This window comes from Oncorhynchus tshawytscha, linkage group LG13 (assembly GCF_018296145.1).
Source record: "Oncorhynchus tshawytscha isolate Ot180627B linkage group LG13, Otsh_v2.0, whole genome shotgun sequence".
Lineage (NCBI taxonomy): Eukaryota > Metazoa > Chordata > Actinopteri > Salmoniformes > Salmonidae > Oncorhynchus > Oncorhynchus tshawytscha.
Genome location: NC_056441.1, coordinates 15777862 through 15801258, shown reverse-complemented (window position 1 = coordinate 15801258; position 23397 = coordinate 15777862). Strand labels below are relative to the sequence as shown.

Below are 23397 nucleotides of genomic sequence, written 5' to 3'. Positions count from 1 at the left end.
CACACACACACACACACACACACACACACACACAGTATTCAGGTCTTGTGTTTAGTAGATGCACACAGGCTTTTTACAAGCTTGGTAGACAGTATGGGAACATGCATAATGTTTTGGTGGCCACTCAGAGCTAGATCTCACCTCGTCATCTATCATATCCAGACTCTGAACATGGCAGCACAGAGGACGACAGGACAGGACAGTTTGTTAACACAAAAACACAGCAGCAGCAGTGGCCCAGGGCACACAATGGTACAGGGTACATACAAAATGGCCGACTAGCAAAGCTACAGTTGCTAACATCAAAGATAGTTAAATAGAATATAAATTGTAACTAATTAAACATGGAATAGGCCATTCGAACACCATTGTTACACATTACAGACACTTGGTAACCAGAGGAAACTCAGCATGACATGACAGGAGCACTAGATGGGGAAATATAGGTCCCTTTTCTTCATTTTTTATGTTTGAGGTAATATACTCAATTCTTTTTACATTTTAGGTTGAATAACTAGTGATTGTTGATACTAGGTAGATTTTTTTATGTGAGATCAAATCCTTGTTTCTCACCTCGTCTGAGGAGAGCACCAGGGTGTGTGAGCGACCGGACTTCTTGGCTTCAGTCCGCAGACCACTGACCTCCACTGAGCTGCTACTGCTGACACTCAGATCATCCTTCACCACAGGACCCTATGTAGAACAACACCATGCAGAAGTCTATTAGACGTTAGTCAAAACATTGTCTACATCCTATATGGAATCCTATTCCCTATAAAGTGCCCTATGGGCCTTGGTCAAAAGTAGTGGGGAATTGGGTGCCATTTCAGACAGCCTGTGGCTGGCTATAGTCTATCTCTGTTCATTTCAAGGTCTATTTCATTGTATTCCCCTCTCAACACAAAGCTATTTTTGTTGTGATGTTTTGAATCTAAAGCTAATAAATGCCAATGTTGAAGTCATTTGCTGCCGATTGATTATTTCAATCAATGATTTCATAATGAATAGAGGGAATATACTGGAGGACCTCTAACAAACATAGACCGTTAAAACCTCATACATTCTACATACAGATAATATTTGCACACCTATGGCTGATTCAGAAACGTATTGTATTATTCAATGATCAAACATGTATGTGATGCAATTCAATTTAACGTAAATATTATACTGTATAATGAAACGGAATGTGTCATTTTACTGTGGCTTGAGCTGTTGTCTGGGGATCTGTATCTGAGCTCAGTCATCTTGACCCTGCAGTGTGTGTGTGTGTGTGTGTGTGTGTGTGTGTGTGTGTGTGTGTGTGTGTGTTGTCCCTGGCTGCGCGTGCATATGTGTGTGTGAACGCTTATGACCATGGGCATGTGTGTTTATGTGTGTATGTTTCCCTGTGAGACCTCAGTAGTTCTCTCTGTCCCCAGTGATAAACAATTATAAACTCTGTCTGGCAGACCTACCTACCTACCTACCTACCTACCTACCTACCTACCTACCTACCTATCTATCTATCTATCTATCTATCTATCTATCTATCTATCTATCTATCTATCTATCTATCTATCTATCTATCTATCTATCTATCTATCTATCTATCTATCTATCTATCTATCTATCTATCTATCTATCTATCTATCTATCTATCTATCTATCTATCTATCTATCTATCTATCTATCTATCTATCTATCTATCTATCTATCTATCTATCTATCTATCTATCTATCTATCTATCTATCTATCTATCTATCTATCTATCTATCTATCTATCTATCTATCTATCTACCTACCTGCCTACCCACCCACCTCCCACCCACCTCCTGCCCACCCTGCCTGCCTACCTGCCTGCCTGCCTGCCCACCTGCCCACCTGCCTGCCTGCCTGCCTACCTACCTACCTACCTACCTACCTACCTACCTCCTACCTCCTCCCTCCCTACCTACCTCCAACCTACCAACCTACCTACCTACCTACCAACCTACCTACCTACCTACCTACCTACCTAACGCCCCAGGTGGGTGTGCCTTAATCAACAAGCCATGTGGAGGCTTGAGAAAACATGGTGTCAGCTATAGCCATCATTTGACGTCAGCACAAACATAACCCTCCTTTTGATCTGAGGATTGTGATGTAAGTCTGTCTGATTCTCTAGCCTGTGGCCAGATTGGATCAACTGAGCTGGGTAACTAGTTGCACCTATAATACCTCTCTGGTCCTTTTTTAGATGAAAAGCTTGATTCACAATATCTATGACTAATTGAATGGTTTGCAGCCTCGAGGTTTGCGAGAAGAGAGACATACAGCACCTCAACATTTACCTCACCTTCGGGTTATGTATCAGGGATGAAAGACTAGGTACTATGAAAGACATTGGATATTGTACACTGAGTGTACCAAACATTAGGAGCACCTTCCTAATATTGAGTTGCACCCCCTTTTGTCCTCAGAACAGTCTCAATTCGCCAGCATCCACCACAGGGACCCAGCAGCATTGCAGTTCTTGACACACTCAAACTGGTGCCCCTGGCACCTACTACCATACCCCGTTCAAAGGCACTTCTTTAATCCTTCTTTAACCCGTCTCCTCTCCTTCATCTATACTGATTGAAGTGGATTTAACAAGTGATATCAATAAGGAATCATAGCTTTGACCTGGTCAGTCAATGTCTTGGAAAGAGCAGGTGTTCATAATGTTTTGTACACTCAGTGTATTGAAGTGATTTCCCCAATGCTATAGCTTGATTAATAACATCAGTGGCTAGAGAATATCTAATTCATGAATTACTACGGACAAATCAAACATAATCAGTCCCAAAGTGTGCGCCAGATAATGTGATTAAAAGAGACATGCCGTAATGCAAAAACCCAACCTTTGAAATTATAATATCTAAATACATGAGTTATGATGATTCCCTTGAAGGAATTATAAATTACTGGTCTATATATGAATCTAATCCAATACACCTTCTATATTTGTGCAAATTACTGAAATGAACTTCAACAACAAGTGCATTAAGAATATGCTAATCAGACCGCTTCATACCCTGCTATGTACAGTAGTTGTTTTGTATTCTGTTTGATTGGGTATGATTGGAGAAAAAAAAAATACAAATACAATACCAAGTAATATGAATAGGAGAAGAAGTGTGGCCATGTAAGAGATTTCTGTTAAACAGAAAGGCATCAGAACCAGACAGAGGTTAAATCAAACGAAAAACAAACAATATGCACCACAATAGCCTACAGGTATTATATAATAATATGCATTAGCACACTTCAGTCAGCACTGTCAATATGTATTATCATGGAAATGCCCTTTTACTGTTTACTGTGTACATTGGGGTTCTCTTCACATACATACCTTGGCCTTGAGTTTCTCTGGGCTATTCTCAGCAGAGGGTTCTGTAGAACTGAGGAGAAGAGGCATGAGTTGGTAGAGAAACAGATTGTTATATTGGTAGAAAACAACTATAGACATAAGAACAGATTTACTAAACATTCACACCAGTAAAACACTTCTCCAGAGAGAAAAACACATCAAAGGAGAAGAACAAAAGGTCGAAGGTCAAAGGAGAAACCAAATAGGTTCATGCAGTATCTTTGTATTTTTCCTCCTCTCTAAGGATAAGGTGAGGTGGACGCTAAACGGATTGGACACATTGACCTCTCTCTGATCCACGGCTGAGTCACACAGAAATGCATCTACTAAACACAAGACCTGAATACTGTGTGTGTGTGTGTGTGTGTGTGTGTGTATGTGTGTGTGTGTGTGTGTGTGTGTGATGGAGGGGTGGGTTTGGTGGGATGGAGGGGGGGAGTTGGTGGGATGGAGGGGTGGGTTTTTGGTGGGACGGAGGGGTGGGTTTGGTGGGACGGAGGGGTGGGTTTGGTGGGATGGGTGGGTGGGTTGGTAGGATGGAGGGGGGTTTGGTGGGGGAGGGGGTGGGTTTGGTGGGATGGAGGGGTGGGTTTGGTGGGATGGCGGGGTGGGTTTGGTGGGACGGAGGGGTGGGTTTGGTGGGATGGGACGAAGGGGTGGGTTTGGTGGAATGTGTATGTGTGTATGTGTGTGTGTGTGTGTGTGTGTGTGATGAATGGGTGGGTTTGGTGGGATGGAGAAGTGGGTTTGGTGGTTGGTGGGATGGAGAGGTGGGTTGATGGGATGGAGGGGTGGGTGGGTTTGGTGGGATGGAGAGGTCAGTTTGGTGGGATGGAGGAGTGGGTTTGGTGGTTGGTGGGATGGAGGGGTGGGTTGATGGGATGGAGGGGTGGGTTTGGTGGGATGGAGAGGTGGGTTTGGTGGGATGGAGAGGTGGGTTTGGTGGAATGTGTATGTGTGTATGTGTGTGTGTGTGTGTGTGTGTGATGAATGGGTGGGTTTGGTGGGATGGAGAAGTGGGTTTGGTGGTTGGTGGGATGGAGAGGTGGGTTGATGGGATGGATGGGTGGGTGGGTTTGGTGGGATGGAGAGGTCAGTTTGGTGGGATGGAGGAGTGGGTTTGGTGGTTGGTGGGATGGAGGGGTGGGTTGATGGGATGGAGGGGGGTGGGTTTGGTGGGATGGAGAGGTGGGTTTGGTGGGATGGAGAGGTGGGTTTGGTGGTTGGTGGGATGGAGGGGTGGGTTGATGGGATGGAGGGGTGGGTTGATGGGATGGAGGGGTGGGTTTGGTAGGATGGAGAGGTGGGTTTGGTGGGATGGAGGAGTGGGTTTGGTGGTTGGTGGGATGCAGGGGTGGGTTGATGGGATGGAGGGGTGGAGGGGAGAGGTGGGTTTGGTGGTTGGTGGGATGGAGGGGTGGGTTGATGGGATGGAGGGGTGGGTTTGGTGGTTGGTGGGATGGAGGGGTGAGTTGATGGGATGGAGGGGTGGGTTTGGTGGTTGGTGGGATGGAAGGGTAGGTTTGGTGGGATGGAGAGGTGGGTTTGGTGAGATGGGTGTGCAGTGACCCCTGTGTGTTGTGTAGGAGTCCCAGCTCTGTTGCTTTCTTCAATCACAGCAACTGCTTCCAGCCAACCAGAGTGAGCCTCACGCAGTCATACAGACAGTCACAGCAGCTGCTGCCAGCCAACCAGAGTCAGGCTCACTCAGTCATACAGACAGTCTCAGAGTCTGACCCACAGTGGGGATTTAAATGACCAGTCGCAGACACACACACACACAGGCACATCGTCTGCAACCGCTGGAAAACATTGTAGAGTAAGCCCTCAGTGCGGATCTCAGACAGTTTAAGTAGACAGTATCTAACAGCACAGCAATCAAAGGAACGGGTAGTATCCTGCACGGAGCCTTCACCGTGTGCTGTCACTTTGAGAGCGCATCAGCAGTCAAAATATAGCTCTTCTGGCTCTCTGTGGAGAGCTCTGGGTTGGCAGGGCAGATTCACAGTGTGTGCAACTCTGCAGAAGTTATGTTCATTTTCAGCGTGTTTTTAAAGTGTTTAAGTCGATCGGCGGTGTATCTTCTGGGGCCACTCCTGTCATTGATTGCATGGTGGTAGCAACATTGTTGTGAAGCTTTGACAAACAAGCCAACCAACCATCAGGTGTATTTGACAGACAGTCGTTGCAACTGCAAGCCTGAAGTCAACAGCTAAGACCCCTTTCTCTCTCTTACTCTCATTTTCCTTTCAGTGCTTTACACTGCAATAGACTTTCTGTTTTATCAATGACCTCCCTTTAATGTTCAGTGGCGCTAAACTATTATTTCCCTGACAGACATATTTGGGTTGACAGTTTAGTAAAAGGGAGGTTGCACGCAAGTTTATTGTTGTTTGAAGTGTATTGATTTGGTGTGGTACTGTGGTACTATTGACATTTCAAGGCCTTTGTTATGTCTACGAAAACACCCCCACACACCCATTCACCCCCCCCTCTCACCCATTCACACCCCCTCACTCTCCCCACACACCCATTCACCCCCACCTCCCTCACTCCCCCTCACCCATTCACACCCCCCCCCTCACTCCCCCTCACCCATTCACACCCCCCCTCACTCTCCCCACACACCCATTCACCCCCCTCACTCCCCCTCACCCATTCACACCCCCTCACCCATTCCCACACCCCATCACCCCCCCACACACCCATTCACCCCCCTCACCCATTCACACCCCCTCACTCCCCCTCACCCATTCACCCCCTCACCCATTCACACCCTCTCACTCCCCCTCACCCATTCACACCCCCTCACTCTCCCCACACACCCATTCACCCCCCTCACTCCCCCTCACCCATTCACACCCCCTCACCCCCCCTCACCCATTCACACCCCCTCACTCCCCCTCACCCATTCACACCCCCTCACTCTCCCCACACACCCATTCACCCCCCCTCACCCCCCTCACCCACTCACACCCCCTCACTCTCCCCACACACCCATTCACCCCCCTCACTCTCCCCACACACCCATTCACACCCCCCCACTCCTCTACTGGAAGGTAAAACAGAATATTGCAAATTCTCTATGGGTTATGACTGGGTATTATTGGTTGGGTGCTGTGACGTGTGTTTTACATGGTCTCAGTCTCCAGTCTCTATGCTGCAATAGTCTATGTGCCAGGGGGCTAGGGTCAGTCTGTTATATCTGGTGTAATTCTCCTGTCCTATCTGGTGTCCTGTGTGAATTTAAATATGCTCCCTCTAATCATGCCTCAGGACTACCTAGCCTGATGACTCCTGGCTGTCCACAGTCCACTGCTGCTCCAGTTCTGCCTGCGGCTAGGGGGAACCCTGACCTGTGCTACCTTGTCCTGGACCTGCTGTTTTCATCTCTCTCTCTCTCTCTCTCTCTCTCTCTGTCTCTCTCTCTCTCTACTGCACCTTCTGTCTCGACCTCTTAATGCTCGGCTATGAAAAGCCACCTGTCATTTACTCCAAAGGTACTGACTTGTTGCACCCTCTACAACCACTGTGATTATTATTATTTGACCCTGCTGGTCATCTATGAACTTTTCACCATCTTAAAGAACAATCTGTCCTTAAATGGCCATGTGCTCTTATTATCTCCACCCGGCATAGACAGAAGAGGACTGGCCACCCCTCAGAGCCTGGTTCCTCTCTAGGTTTCTTTCTAGGTTCCTGCCTTTTTAGGGAGTTTTTCCTAGCCACCGTGCTTCTACATCTGCATTGCTTGCTGTTTTGGGTTCTAGGCTGCGGTTCTGTACAGAACTTTGTGTCATCTGCTGATGTAAAAAGGGCTTTATAAATACATTTGATAGATATGGTGTGCCTAAACGGTTACACTATTGGCAATCTCTTCTGCTGATGTGTGTCTGGTAGGGGGTCTCTATCTATCCTACTCTTTTCCTTTCGGCAGGGTTAATCATTTTCTTTACCCTCTCTAACAATATCACTACAAACTCTAGACGCTCATTTGGGGTCAGTTTAGCATTTCCCCCTTTAAGGTTAGAATGGGAGGGGAAGCTGATCCTAGATCTGTACCTAGGGGAAACTTCACCCTGGAGTCAGAGGAACACAGCGGCAGGGAGGTGGTTAGTACCTGTTTCCAGTTGAGCTTCTGGGGTCCTTCCCTTTGCTTCGTGTCAGTGGGTCCAGAGCTCTCCTGATGGTCTTCTCCTCCAGGCTGAGAGAGGGGCTGGACACCACAGGAGACTGAGAACCTACACACATCATCAGAGGTTCAGTAAATATATGCATACATACAGCAAAGATAGTGATAACCTACATTGGAATCAAGCATGTGACTAAGACTTTCTTGTAAATCATAATTGAATACAATGTGCGATCTGAGCGATAATTTGGGCTCTACACTCATATTCTTGAGATGCTAGCCTTAAACATGTGTGTAACAGTTCACTTAAAAACCACAAGTAAAATAGTTTAGGGTAAGTAAGCTTTGTCAAAGCCAGAATGGATCATAGGGAAGGAGGCTCCTGTATCTATAGTGATGAACGATCAAATATTTTATGATGTGGTTCTACACTGACCGTCGTTGTCTGCAGCCTGCTGGAGGAGGTTATGTCTGGGGGAGTCCTCAGCACTGCCAGGGGCCCTGGAGGGTCTGGACTCATCCACAGTACTGGAAGCTGCACTCCGGATGGACGAACGAGTACTGCCAGGGCCCTCTGATGCCTGGAGAGACGGGAGGTGAGAAGGGGGGACAAAGTGAGGATGGATCAATAGAGAAGGAGAAAGATGGAAGTAGGGATAGAAAGAGAGACAGAGATGAACACAGAGAAAGAGACATTTACTTTAACAATGCTATCAAAAAAAGAGAGAAACTGAGACAGTGAGACAAGGCACCTGACATCCACCTAACGCAGTAAATTAAACATGTCCTCTGTCCCTCTCCCTCTCCCCCTCTCTCTCTCTCCCCCTCTCTCTCTCTATGTACCATTATCCAGAGGTCGTTATCTTACTGAGTAAAGGTTACACACCAATTGCATGATTTCCTCCAGTATAGTGGATGGTGACTGTCAGTCTCCAGTATAGTGGACGGTGACTGTCTGTCTCCAGTATAGTGGACGGTGATTGTCTGTCTCCAGTATAGTGGACGGTGACTGTCTGTCTCCAGTATAGTGGCCGGTGACTGTCTGTCTCCAGTATAGTGGACTGTGACTATCTGTCTCCAGTATAGTGGACAGTGACTGTCTGTCTTCAGTATAGTGGATGGTGACTGTCTGTCTCTAGTATAGTGGCCGGTGACTGTCTGTCTCCAGTATAGTGGAGGTGACTGTCTGTCTCCAGTATAGTGGCAGGTGACTGTCTGTCTTCAGTATAGTGGATGGTGACTGTCTGTCTCCAGTATAGTGGACGGTGACTGTCTGTCTCCAGTATAGTGGCCGGTGACTGTCTGTCTCCAGTATAGTGGACTGTGACTATCTGTCTCCAGTATAGTGGCAGGTGACTGTCTGTCTTCAGTATAGTGGATGGTGACTGTCTGTCTCTAGTATAGTGGCCGGTGACTGTCTGTCTCCAGTATAGCGGCAGGTGACTGTCTGTCTCCAGTATAGTGGACGGTGACTGTCTGTCTCCAGTATAGTGGACAGTGACTGTCTGTCTCCAGTATAGTGGCCGGTGACTGTCTGTCTCCAGTATAGTGGACGGTGACTGTCTGTCTCCAGTATAGTGGCCGGTGACTGTCTGTCTCCAGTATAGTGGACGGTGACTGTCTGTCTCCAGTATAGTGGCCGGTGACTGTCTGTCTCCAGTATAGTGGACGGTGACTGTCTGTCTCCAGTATAGTGGACGCTGACTGTCTGTCTCCAGTATAGTGGCCGGTGACTGTCTGTCTCGAGTATAGTGGACGGTGACTGTCTGTCTCTAGTATAGTGGCAGTATAGTGGACGGTGACTGTCTGTCTCCAGTATAGTGGCCGGTGACTGTCTGTCTCGAGTATAGTGGACGGTGACTGTCTGTCTCCAGTATAGTGGACGGTGACTGTCTGTCTCCAGTATAGTGGACGGTGACTGTCTGTCTCCCTGGATTAAGCCTATATATTCCTGGGTCACGTCCCAAATGGCACCCTATTCCCTATGTAGTACACTACTAGTGCTCTATAAAGGGAATAGAGTGGAATTTGGGACAAAGCCCTGTTCATTATTTTTGCTCAGTAAGGGACAGATCTTATAAATGGGAAAGAGTGTTCTCCAAAAGAGACTTTACCAGCAATTATCTCAGTAAGGAGGGGGAATAGGCTTTGCCACCACTCAGGACTAGATTGATGTGCCGCAGGGCACTGACTTGAAGCCAGCAATTAATACATTACATAAAGGCTTTTTTATAAGGTCAGAGGACGGACAGGGCTAACCACACAAACACTGTCAGTGTAATTCACTTTAAATAAAACATTTACATGTCAAAACAGTTCAATTCATTTTCATTGAGTAATGTGATACAACATCTGGTGGTGATTATAGCACATATTATTAATATTATCATTGTTGTGGATATTACAAGGCTGAACAGAGGTGTTTGTGTGTGTTTGTGTCCATACTAACCTCTCCCTCTGTAGAGCTGATGCTGTCCCGTAGTAGTCCTCTGGAGAGTCTCTGTTTGCTACCAGCGTGGGGAAGCGCCTCACTCATCTCTAGAACAACACACACAACACAACCGTCCTTAGTTACATGTGTTCAACAGTCATAAAGGTCTAGCCTGATCCCAGGTCTGTTTGACATGACATGGGGTTGACATGATAGCACAAACAGATCTGGGACCAGGCTAATAAAGGTCCACTTGGTTGATATACATTTTAATTCAATTCTAAAGCAAGTCTGTGATAAAAGAGAGACGGTTTGTCATCAGATCCTATTGAAATGTAGAACTACAGAACGTATAGCTACACACAAATACACACAACGCCACAGAAGAAGCTGTTGTCATCATGTCAGAGGTAATCTCTCCCGTCTCCCTCCCTCTCTCTCTCTCCCTCCCTCCCCCCGCCTCTCTTACTGATATTGCTTATTGAACTGTCTCATTCAGTTTTTCCAGATCTGGATCAGTATTCAGAGACTGCCCATTGTCCCCTTATCAGGCCAATTATGGAGATAGCAGATCAAGGGCCACTGTAATCCATTATAACAGACTGGGCCTGGGAGAAAAAGCCGGAGGAGCCACGAAGAAAAACAGGCCAGTAAAAGTCTCCCGAAAGGAACCCTACTCCATTTTTAATTTAACTAGGGAAGTCAGTTAAGAACAAATTCTGATTTACAATGACAGCCTACCCCGGACGATGCTAGGCCAGTTGTGCGCCGCCCTATGGGACTCCCAATCACGGCCGGTTGTGATATAGCCTGGAATCAAACTAGGGTCTGTAGTGATAACTCTAGCACTGAGATGCAGTGCCTTAGACCGCTGTGATACAGCCTGGGTCTGTAGTGACGCCTCTAGCACTGAGATGCAGTGCCTTAGACCACTGCGATACAGCCTGGGTCTGTAGTGACGCCTCTAGCACTGAGATTCAGTGCCTTAGACCGCTGCGATACAGCCTGGGTCTGTAGTGACGCCTCTAGCACTGAGATTCAGTGCCTTAGACCGCTGCGATACAGCCTGGGTCTGTAGTGACGCCTCTAGCACTGAGATGCAGTGCCTTAGACCGCTGCGATATAGCCTGGGTCTGTAGTGACGCCTCTAGCACTGAGATTCAGTGCCTTAGACCGCTGCGATACAGCCTGGGTCTGTAGTGACGCCTCTAGCACTGCGCCACTCAGGAGTCCCTCCACAGTGCACTACTTCTTTTCAGAGCCCATAGAGAATACAGAATAGGGTGCCATTTGGGACACATCCCAAAACCCAGACTTGTGTTTACCTGTTACGGACAGAATTTGTTTTGTATTTGTTTACTGTTTGTTTGTTAACTGAAGTGGCATTGGAGTACGAGGTCAAAGTTTAAAGTGCATTCAGAGGTAATGCACAGTGACAAAAAAAAGAGTAAGAGGGATTTGCTTAAAAAAAAAGGAGCAACAAGCAAAACAAGCTTTAATGCAAAAACAAATCTCAAGCCTTTGGTACTGTATGTCTGGGAGCTAGTGTTGACAGTGTGCAGTGACACAAGCTGCATCCTAAATAACATGGAGTCAGACAAAGTCCTGTCCTCCTCTTGATGTCCCTACTAAAGCAATAACAGCACAGTTTGAGGGCATAGGAAATAGGAAACAAGCTGATAGGAGAGCTGTAGGGTGTATCTCAGGGTTTGAGTGACAACCCTCCTAAGGATATGTCATTTGTCTCTACAGCCTCCATTGTCGTCTATTGAAATACCCCGATAGAGACTTATTGCTAAGACAGGGACATTGTGATGGGTGGACAAGCTATCCTTGTTACATTGGCAATAACATTTATAGAAATAGTGTCCTGAATCTCCCTCACAGTACATACTGTAAACAATGCATCATCTACACAGTGTGTTCATCTCAAATGGCACCCTATTCCCTATATAGTGCACTACTTTTGACCAGGGCCGCGGCCTGATCTTGGTCTATATCTATGTAAATTATATAGATATAGATGTAGAGAGGTAAATTACATAAATGTAGATGTAGAGAGGTAAATGATATAGATGTAGAGGTAAATTATATAGATATAGATGTAGAGAGGTAAATAATAAAGATATAGATATAGAGAGGTAAATTATAGATATATATGTTGAGACATAAATTATATAGACATAGATGTAGAGAGGTCAATTATATAGATATACAGTACCAGTCAAATGTTTGGACACCTACTCATTCAAGTTTTCTTTAAAAAAAAAAAACGGTTTTCTGCATTGTAGAATAATGGTGAAGACATCAAAATGGTGAAATAACACATATGGAATCGTAGTAATCAAAAAAAGTGTTAAACAAATCAAAATACATTTTATATTTTCAATTCTTCAAAGTAACCAGCCTTTGCCTTCATGACAGCTTTGCACATGCTTGGCATTCTCTCAACCAGCTTCACCTGGAATGCTTTTCCAAAAGTTCCCACATATGCCCAGTGTCACGACTTCTACCGAAGTTGAGGCCTCTCCTTGTTCGGGCGGTGCTCGGCGGTCGACGTCAGCGGGCTTCTAGCCATCATTGATCCATTTTTCATTTTCCATTGGTTTTGTCTTTTCTTCCTACACACCTGGTTCCAATCCCATTCATTACCTGTTGTATATTTAACCCTCTGTTTCCCCTCATGTCCTTGTCAGAGATTGTTTGTTGTTCATGATCGTGTAGTTTGTATTGGTGCCCGACGGGTCCTCGTACCTACTTTGTTTTGATTATGTATTATGGTTTTGGAGCTGTGTTTTTCAGTTATTAAACTACTCCATTATACCGAGTTCGATTCTCCTGCGCCCGTCCTCCCTGCCGCATGTCCTCCCTGCCACCTATACACACGTTGATGACACTCAGCACTTGTTGGCTGCTTTTCCTTCACTCTGAGGTCCAACTCATCCCAAACCATCTCAATTGGAATGAGGTCAGGTGATTGTGGAGGCCAGGTCATCAGATGCAGCACTCCATCCCTCTCCTTTTTGGTCAAATAGCCCTTACACAGCTTGGAGGTGTGTTGGGTCATTGACCTGTTGAAAAACAAATGATAGGCCCACTAAGTGCAAACCAGAAGGGATGGCGTATCGTTGCAGAATGCTGTGGTAGCCTTGCTGGTTAAGTGTGCCTTGAATTCTAAATAAATCACAGACAGTGTCACCAGCAAAGCACCCCCACACAATCACACCTCCTCCTCCATGCTTCATGGTGGGAACCACACCTACTCTGCGTCTCACAAAGACACGGTGGTTGGAACAAAAGATCTCAAATTTGGACTCGTCAGACCAAAGGACAGATTTCCACTGGCTAATGTCCATTACTCGTGTTTCTTGGCCTAAGAAATTAGACCATGAAGGCCTGATTCACGCAGTCTCATCTGAACAGTTGATATTGGGATGTGCCTGTTACTTGAACTCTGTGAAGCATTTATTTGGGCTGCAATTTCTGAGGCTGGTAACTCTAATGAACTTATCCTCTGCAGCAGAGGTAACTCTGGTCTTCCTTTCCTGTAGCGTTCCTCATGAGAGCCAGTTTCATCATAGCGCTTAATGGTTTTTGCGACTGCACTTGAAGAAACTTTCAAAGTTCTTGACATTTTCCGGATTGACGGACCATCATGTCTTAAAGTAATGATGGACTGTTCTTTCTCTTCGCATATTTGAGTTGTTCTTGCCATAATATGGACTAGGTCTTTTACCAAATAGAGCTATCTTCTGTATACCACCCCTACCTTGTCACAACACAACTGATTGGCTCAAACGCAATAAGGAAATCAATTCCACAAATTCATTTTTAACAAGGCACACCTGTTAATTGAAATGCATTCCATTTCATGAAGCTGGTTGAGAGAATGCCAACAGTGTGCAAAGCCGTCATATAAATGTAGAGAGGTAAATTATATAGATGTAGAGAGATAAATTAAAGAGATATAGATGTAGAGAGGTAAATCATATAGTTATAGACGTGGAGAGGTAAATTATATAGATATAGACGTAGAGGTAAATGACATAGATATAGACATAGAGAGGTAAATGACAAAGATATAGACTTAGAGGTAAATGACAGATATAGATGTAGAGAGGTAAAATATACAGATATAGATGTAGAGAGGTAAATTATATGGATATAGAGAGGTAAATTATATAGATATAGATGTAGAGAGGTAAATTATATACATATATGTAGAGTGATAGGTAAATGAAGTATTTTAAGCTCAATGGGAAGTGGGGGATGAGAATGAATGGATGACTAGTCACAGGGTCCCTGTTGTGACTCACTACAGAATCATCTGAACATGACCAGTAATGTTTATTATATTACCACAGTGTAAGGATATTATTGCCTGGGGAGGGAGATAGCTATAATAGTAGTAGAGTGTAAGCATCGTATTTCTGTATCTCCCCATTTCCCTGAGACTCACCTCTGGCAGGACCGGCCTTTCCAGGACTCCGTTGGGCACTGTTGTTGTTGTTCACCTGGATGCCATTTTGTTTCATCAGTTGCATCAGCTCAAACTCCAGGGCTGCAATCTGTGAAGAAATCATTTCGAGTTTCAGTGTAAGTGACCCATGCTGGGTGACTCCCTCCACTGGTAACACCATGTACCAGCAGGGACAGTGGTTTGACCCACAGCCGTACCATGTCGTTGATCTACGTCAGAGCTAGCGTACCTAATAAGATGGCGCCGGTAGACATGGCCGCTCAGTTTCTAGCTCCTAAGAAACTTTGCAGTATTTTTTTTGTGTGTGTTCTTTCTCACATTATAATTCCATTATTTTACTTTTAGTTTTGTATTGTTGTGTATTGTTAGATATTACTGCACTGTTGGAGCTAGGAACAGAAGCATTTCACTACACCCGCAATAACATCTGCTAAATACAGTTGAAGTCATTTTCATCAACATCCGCTGAATTGCAGAGCGCCAAATTCAAATTAAATTACTAAAAATATTTAATTTTCATGAAATCACAAGTGCAATATAGCAAAACACAGCTTAGCTTGATGTTAATCCACCTGGCGTGTCAGATTTCAAAAAAGCTTTTTGGCGAAAGCATACCAAACGTTTAAGTAAGGACATCTCTCTCAGCAGACAAAACATTACAAACAGCTAGGAGCAAAGTAGATTGGTCAAGAAAGTCAGAAAAGCAATAACATGAATCGCTTACCTTTGATGATCTTCGGATGTTTGCACTCACGAGTCTCCCAATTACACAATAAATGTTCCTTTTGTTCCATAAAGATTATTTTTATATCCAAAATACCTCCATTTGGTTGGCGCGTTATGTTCAGAAATCCACAGGCTCGAGCGGTCACGACGGGGCAGACGAAAATTCCAAATAGTATCCGTAAAGTTCGTAGAAACATGTCAAACGTTTTTTATAATCAATCCTCAGGTTGTTTTTACAATAAATAATAAATAATATTTCAACTGGACCGTAGCTTCTTCAATAGGAGATAGAGAGAAAATGTCTGCTCCACTCTGTTGGCGCATGCAAAATGCTGCTGGCACCCAGTCATCCACTGACACGGTGTGATCTTTATCGCTCATTTACCAAGATAAAAGCCTGAAACTATGTCTAAAGACTGTTCACACCATGTGGAAGCCATAGGAAAAGGAATCTGGTTGATATCCCTTTCAAATCAAATCAAATCAAATTTATTTATATAGCCCTTCATACATCAGCTGATATCTCAAAGTGCTGTACAGAAACCCAGCCTAAAACCCCAAACAGCAAGCAATGCAGGTGTAGAAGCACGGTGGCTAGGAAAAACTCCCTAGAAAGGCCAAAACCTAGGAAGAAACCTAGAGAGGAACCAGGCTATGTGGGGTGGCCAGTCCTCTTCTGTGCCGGGTGGAGATTATAACAGAACATGGACAAGATGTTCAAATGTTCATAAATGACCAGCATGGTCGTATAATAATAAGGCAGAACAGTTGAAACTGGAGCAGCAGCACGGTCAGGTGGACTGGGGACAGCAAGGAGTCATCATGTCAGGTAGTCCATGGGCATGGTCCTAGGGCTCAGGTCCTCCGAGAGAGAGAAAGAAAGAGAGAATTAGAGAGAGCATATGTGGGGTGGCCAGTCCTCTTCTGGCTGTGCCGGGTGGAGATTATAACAGAACACGGCCAAGATGTTCAAATGTTCATAAATGACCAGCATGGTCGAATAATAATAAGGCAGAACAGTTGAAACTGGAGTTGAAACTTCTCTTTAAATGGAGAGAAGGCATGAAATGGAACAGAGAGCTTTCAGGAAAAACAGCACTTCCTGATTGGATTTTCCTCAGGTTTTCGCCTGCAATATCAGTTCTGTTATACTCACAGACAATATCTTGACAGTTTTGGAATCTTTAGAGTGTTTTCTATCCTAATCTGACTTTATATGCATATTCTAGATTCTGGGCCTGAGAAATACGCAATTTCATTTGGGTACGTTTTTCATCCAAACATCAAAATACTGCCCCCTACACTCAACAAGTTAAAACTTGTTTTTCAACCACTCCACAAATTTCTTGTTACAAACTATAGTTTTGGCAAGTCGGTTAGGACAACTCCTTTGTACATGACATAAGTATTTTTTCCAACAATTGTTTACAGACAGATCATTCACTGTATCACAATTCCAGTGGGTCAGAATTTTACATACACTAAGTTGACTGTGCCTTTAAACAGCTTGGAAAATTCCCGAAAATTATGTCATGGCTTTAGAAGCTTCTGATAGGCTAATTGACATAATTTGAGTCAATTGGATGTGTACCTGTGGATGTATTTCAAGGCCTACATTCAAACTCAGTGCCTCTTTGCTTGACATCATGGGAAAATCAAAAGAAATCAGCTAAGACCTCAGAAAATAATTGTAGACCTCCACAAGTCTGATTCATACTTGGGAGCAATTTCCAAATGCCTGAAGGTACCACGTTCATCTATACAAACAATAGTACACAAGTATAAACACCATGGGACCACGCAGTCGTCATACCGCTCAGGAAGGAGACGCGTTCTGTCTCCTAGAGATGAACGTACTTTGGTGCGAAAAGTGTGAATCAATCCCAGAACAACAGCAAAGGACCTTGTGAAGATGCTGGAGGAAACAGGTACAAAAGTATCTATATCCAAAGTAAAACGAGTCCTATATCGTCATAACCTGAAAGGCCGCTCAGCAAGGAAGAAGCCACTGCTCCAAAACCGCCATAAAAAAAGCCAGACTATAGTTTGCAACTGCAAATGGGGACACATATCGTACTTTTTGGAGAAATGTCCTCAGGTCTGATGAAACAAAAATAGAACTGTTTGGCCATAATGACCATCGTTATGGTTGGATGAAAAAGGGGGAGGCTTGCAAGCCGAAGAACAACATCCCAACCGTGAAGCATGGGGGTGGCAGAAGCATGTTCTGGGGGTGCTATGCTGCAGGAGGGGCTGGTGCACTTCACAAAATAGATGGCATTATGAGGCAGGAAAATTAGGTGGATATATTGAAGCAACATCTCAAGACATCAGTCAGGAAGTTAAAGCTTGGTCGCAAATGGGTCTTCCATTTGGACAATGACCCCAAGCATGCTACCAAAGTTGTGGCAAAATAGCTTAATGACAACAAAGTCAAGGTATTGGAGTGGCCATCACAAAGCCCTGACCTCAACCTATAGAAACATTTGTGGCAGAACTGAAAAAGCATGTGCGAGCAAGGAGGCCTATAAACCCGACTCAGTTACACCAGCTCTGTCAGGAGGAATGGGCCAAAATTCACCCAACTTATTTTGGGAAGCTTGTGGAAGGCTACCCGAAATGTTTGACCCAAGTTAAACAATTTAAAGGCAATGCTAATTGAGTGTATGTAAACTTCTGACCCACTGGGAATGTAATGAAAGAAATAAACCTGAAATAAATCATTCTCTCTACTATTATTCTGACATTTCACATTCTTAAAATAAAGTGGTGATCCTAACTGACCTAAGACAGGGAATTTTTCCTAGGATTACATGTCAGGAATTGGGAAAAACTGAGTTTAAATGTATTTGGCTAAAGTGTATGTAAACTTCTGACTTCAACTGTATGTGTATGTGACCAATACAAATTGATTTGATTCTAATTGTCAACTAATCATAAAGCCCTGGACTAGGTAAATCAAGGGAGCTAGTTAAGAGCTACAACACAATTGTGAAACATCTGGGGTGTCCGCAAGGTGAGGTTTGAAGACCACTGTGCTAATCAAACCAGTGTGTTAATCAAAAGAATGTGCTTATGTTTAGTGGGCTGATGTTATGTTTAGTGGGCTGGTATGTTATGTTTGGTGGCTGGTATGTTATGTTTAGTGGGCTGATGTAATGTTTAGTGGGCTGGTATGTTATGTTTAGTGGGCTGGTATGTTATGTTTAGTGGGCTGATGTAATGTTTAGTGGGCTGATTTTATGTTTAGTGGGCTGATTGTTATGTTTAGTGGGCTGGTATGTTATGTTTTAGTGGGCTGGTATGTTATGTTTAGTGGGCTGGTATGTTATGTTTTAGTGGGCTGGTATGTTATGTTTAGTGGGCTGGTATGTTATGATTAGTGGGCAGATGTTATGTTTAGTGGGCTGGTATGTTATGTTTAGTGGGCTGGTATGTTATGTTTAGTGGGCTGGTATGTTATGTTTATGTTATGGTGCTGGTATGTTATGTTTAGTGGGCTGGTATGTTATGTTTAGTGGCTGGTATGTTATGTTTAGTGGCTGGTATGTTATGTTTAGTGGGCTGGTATGTTATGTTTAGTGGGCTGGTATGTTATGTTTAGTGGGCTGGTATGTTATGTTTAGTGGGCTGGTATGTTATGTTTAGTGGGCTGGTATGTTATGTTTAGTGGCTGGTATGTTATGTTTAGTGGGCTGGTATGTTATGTTTAGTGGGCTGGTATGTTATGTTTAGTGGGCTGGTATGTTATGTTTAGTGGGCTGGTATGTTATGTTTAGTGGCTGGTATGTTATGTTTAGTGGGCTGGTATGTTATGTTTAGTGGCTGGTATGTTATGTTTAGTGGGCTGGTATGTTATGTTTAGTGGCTGGTATGTTATGTTTAGTGGGCTGGTATGTTATGTTTAGTGGGCTGGTATGTTATGTTTAGTGGGCTGGTATGTTATGTTTAGTGGGCTGGTATGTTATGTTTACTGGCTGGTATGTTATGTTTACTGGCTGGTATGTTATGTTTACTGGCTGGTATGTTATGTTTACTGGCTGGTATGTTATGTTTACTGGCTGGTATGTTATGTTTACTGGCTGGTATGTTATGTTTACTGGCTGGTATGTTATGTTTACTGGCTGGTATGTTATGTTTACTGGCTGGTATGTTATGTTTACTGGCTGGTATGTTATGTTTACTGGCTGGTATGTTATGTTTACTGGCTGGTATGTTATGTTTACTGGCTGGTATGTTATGTTTACTGGCTGGTATGTTATGTTTAGTGGGCTGGTATGTTATGTTTAGTGGGCTGGTATGTTATGTTTAGTGGGCTGGTATGTTATGTTTAGTGGGCTGGAACGTTATGTTTAGGGGGAATTAGGGCTTTATCTTGTACTCATACAGATACATAATGTACGCTTGTATAGGTACCGGTATAAACATATCACACAGCCATAAGCATGTCAATAACATGTCAAATAATCTTTAGTTGTGGGTTTACGCTCCGGATTGTAGTTTCCTTAGGTACAGATCTAGGATCAGCTTCCCCTCCCCCAATCCTAACCCTAACCATTAATGGGGAAGATGCTAAACTGACCCAAGATCAATTTCACTCTACACCTGGATGTAGCAGCATTGATTAAATGACCATAGAGGAAGAACATTGAGAGAGCATATTACCCTGACTTGCAGTCCCTGGATCTCTTCCAAGTGGGACTTCTCTGCATCCTCCAGCCTCTTCCTCTCTGCATCCTCCTTCTGGACAAACTCCACCTCCCTGGGAGAAACAGAGAGAGGGGAGAGAAGAGAAGGAGATGGGGGTTAGAAGGGTACGTTGGTGTCCCTCTGACAGGGGTGATGACAGGGAGAGTGTTTGGTGTGAGGACAGGGACAAGTGTAAGAAGTGTAAGATGTTTGGATGGTTGGGGACAGCTCATCTGACAGGGGTGAAGACAGGGGCAGAAGTGTTAGGTGTTTGAGTAGCTGGGACCGCTCCTCTCACAGGGGTAAGGACAGGGACGGAGTGTTAGGTGTTTGGGGAGTTGGGACCGTTCCTCTCACAGAGGTGAGAACAGGAATGTGTAAATATGACGAGATATGTAGAGCTCCTCTCTGTGTTGTCTCCTTTAACAGGAGTGTAGAAGGTAAAGAAGGGTATAGTGTGTGTGTGTGTGTGTGTGTGTGGTGTGTTTGTGTGTGTTGTGTGTGTGTTTGTGGTCTGTGTGTGTGTGTGTGTGTGTGTGTGTGTGTGTGTCTGTGTGTGTGTGTGTGTGTGGTGTGTGGTGTGTGTGTGTGTGTGTGGTGTGTGTGTGTGTGTGTGTGTGTGTGTGTGTGTGTGTGTGTGTGTGTGTGTGTGTGTGTGTGTGTGTGTGTGTGTGTGTGTGTGTGTGTGTGTGTGTGTGTGTGTGTGTAAAAGGAGACTATCCCAGGGAGGATAGGAAGTAAAGACAGAGTGACAGCCTGAGACAGTCCTGCCTCTGTCTTACAGCAGGGCTGAAGGACGCATGAGTCATGCGTCCTTGTACTCAGGCAGACAGACAAACAACCATAACAAACCCAGCACAGACAGACAGACAAACAACCATAACAAACCCAATACACTCAGACAGACAAACAACCATAACAAACCCAGCACACTCAGACAGACAAACAACCATAACAAACCCAGCACACTCAGACAGACAAACAACCATAACAAACCCAGCACACTCAGACAGACAAACAACCATAACAAACCCAGCACAGACAGACAGACACACAGACATTGGCTCTTGAGACATTTGCAATTCCTTGTGCTCACTACATCCGCTTGGTGAAATGATCTGCCTGTCTTATTCTGGCCTGTTCAACATTGCTGCTGTTAAAATGGAGGGAGAGTTTGTTTCCGCAGTTAGCAGCAGTGTTGCCTCAAGGACAAAGGAATTTAAAGGCAGTCAGAGCGGAGAGTGGCAAAGCACTTCTGATGGGAATGACCATAGAGATCAACTCACTACTCTGAGAGAGAGGCTGCGGTGTGGAGCAGAGCTGCATAGGAAGTCAACACAACTCTCTCTCTCTCTCTCTACAGACATGCTTCAACTAAGTGGCACTTGGTTAAAATGTCCTTCAGATTCATGGGTGGAATCTGTTTGTGAAAAAGTTTGATACGCATACTGTAGGAAAATAACAGGGTTTGAAAAACAGATGTGTATTACCTAAAATAAGCTGTCAATTGCAATGGCCTCTAAATTTGGATTTGAATCTTAAATAACATAGCTACGATAAGATGTTGTCCTTATAAACCAAAGTGGACTGAATAATGTTGCAATTCTTCAGGTTTTCAGTCATTTAAAATATATATATATATATTTAACTAGGCATGTCAGTTAAGAACATATTCTTATTTACAATGACGGCTACCCCAGCCAAACCCTGGAATTGAACCAGTGTCTGTAGTGACACCTCTATCACTGAGATGCAGTGCCTTAGACTGCTGCGCCACTCGGGAGCCCATTTTACTCTAATGGCAACAGATAACACAGACGGAGTGTGTGGCTAGTTACTGAGTAGACCAGAGCAACAGATCTGGAGTGTGTGGCTAGTTACTGAGTAGACCAGAGCAACAGATATTTTTTATTTTTCCATTATTTTACCAGGTAAGTTGACTGCGAACACATTCTCATTTGCAGCAACGACCTGGGGAATAGTTACAGGGGAGAGGAGGGGGATGAATGAGCCAATTGTAAACTGGAGACTATTAGGTGACCGTGATGGTTTGAGGGCCAGATTGGGAATTTAGCCAGGACACTGGGGTTAACACCCCTACTCTTACAATAAGTGCCATGGGATCTTTAATGACCTCAGAGAGTCAGGACACCCGTTTAACGTCCCATCCGAAAGACAGCACCCTACACAGGGCAGCGTCCCCAATCACTACCGTGGGGTATTGGGATATTTTCTTTTAGACCAGAGGAAAGAGTGCCTCCTACTGGCCCTCCAACACCACTTCCAGCAGCATCTGGTCTCCCATTCAGGAACTGACCAGGACCAACCCTGCTTAGCTTCAGAAGCAAGCCAGCAGTGGTATGCAGGGTGGTATGCTGCTGGCTTAATATGGAGTGTGTGGCTTGTTACTGACTAGACCAGAGCAACAGATCTGGAGTGTGTGGCTAGTTACTGACTAGACCAGAGCAACACATCTGGAGTGTGTGGCTAGTTACTGACTAGACCAGAGCAACAGATCACCTATTTAATCCTATTAACTTGTTACTGTAGTTCCAGTCTGCCTAGTTAATTGGCACAAAGCAACATTCCAAGCATGCTACAGTATAATACGAAGTACAGTAAATCACAAAAGTACATGTTGATGTTGATCTGTAGTCAGTTAAAAGATGCGAAAGGAACAACAAAGAGTTGTTTGACAAAGTGCTGGGCAACAGTATTAGTGATATTAGTGCAAGGAAAATACATTTATAGTTCTGTATGGACATGAGTGGCGGGAATGAGTAACTCCCTTAGAACATGGGTCGCCTGACCCCAAACGCACTACCCTAAGTTAGATATTTCACTTGGGAGAGTTCGTAACAGTCTTACCAAGCCTAGGAATGATACAGCATATTGAACCAGTATGTTGTTTAATTTAGACTAGTTTACCACCAGACTCTGACTCACTTCTGCTGGAAATCTTTGATGAGTTTCTTGGCCTTGTTGTACTTCTTCTCTAGGGTGGTGTACTGGCACTGGGCCTCCTTCAGGTGCTCGTTGACCGTGTGGCACAGGGTCTGGGCCTCGATCCAGTAACTCTCCAGCTTCAGCATCCTCTCCTTGTTCTCCTCCATGCTGGCCTTCAGCTGGCTCTTCTCCTTCTCCCAGCGTGCCTTCTCCCTGTCCACCGCTGCTAGCTGGGGTAGGCAAGCACAAAGACATTCAGATACTGAACACACATAAACACATTAGCATGGCAACACACACACACACACACAATCACAGACACAATATACAGACACACACACGCATGCACGCACTATGGTATGAGACTATGCTATGGGATGAACACCTTAACGTACAGATCACTAACCAGCCTTCACAACAAATAGAAACTGCAGCATTGCATGCAACAAGCCCTTCAATGAGTTTAGTATATTGGTACAACCTCCTTTCAAATGTTGTTTTTGTATTACATCCTTCTACTCCTCGTCAGGGCAAACTTCTGAAGTCTCCCAACGACCACCAGATCAGACGGATCAGACGACCACCAGATCAGCTCAGGCTCAGAGTATTACACCAACAA

At 44.5% G+C, this 23397-nt stretch overlaps 1 protein-coding gene across 5 annotated transcripts in view; it reads right to left on the bottom strand.

Annotated features, from left to right (window-relative positions):
* The window catches only part of LOC112265804 (neurabin-1-like), a 130891-nt gene that overhangs the window by 5594 nt on the left and 101900 nt on the right, over positions 1-23397 (bottom strand). For 2 of the 5 annotated variants that reach the window (XM_042295228.1, XM_042295227.1), the window contains exons 9-18: positions 22779-23008; positions 19809-19905; positions 14397-14505; positions 9956-10044; positions 7943-8087; positions 7495-7615; positions 3357-3405; positions 3116-3160; positions 574-693; positions 142-165 (exon numbers count right to left, since the gene is read on the bottom strand). In XM_042295228.1, the coding sequence (XP_042151162.1) occupies positions 142-165; positions 574-693; positions 3116-3160; positions 3357-3405; positions 7495-7615; positions 7943-8087; positions 9956-10044; positions 14397-14505; positions 19809-19905; positions 22779-23008 (1029 nt within the window). The remainder of the gene's footprint in view (positions 1-141; positions 166-573; positions 694-3115; positions 3161-3356; positions 3406-7494; positions 7616-7942; positions 8088-9955; positions 10045-14396; positions 14506-19808; positions 19906-22778; positions 23009-23397) is intronic. The other 3 variants (XM_042295230.1, XM_042295231.1, XM_042295232.1) reach the window with 3 other exon arrangements.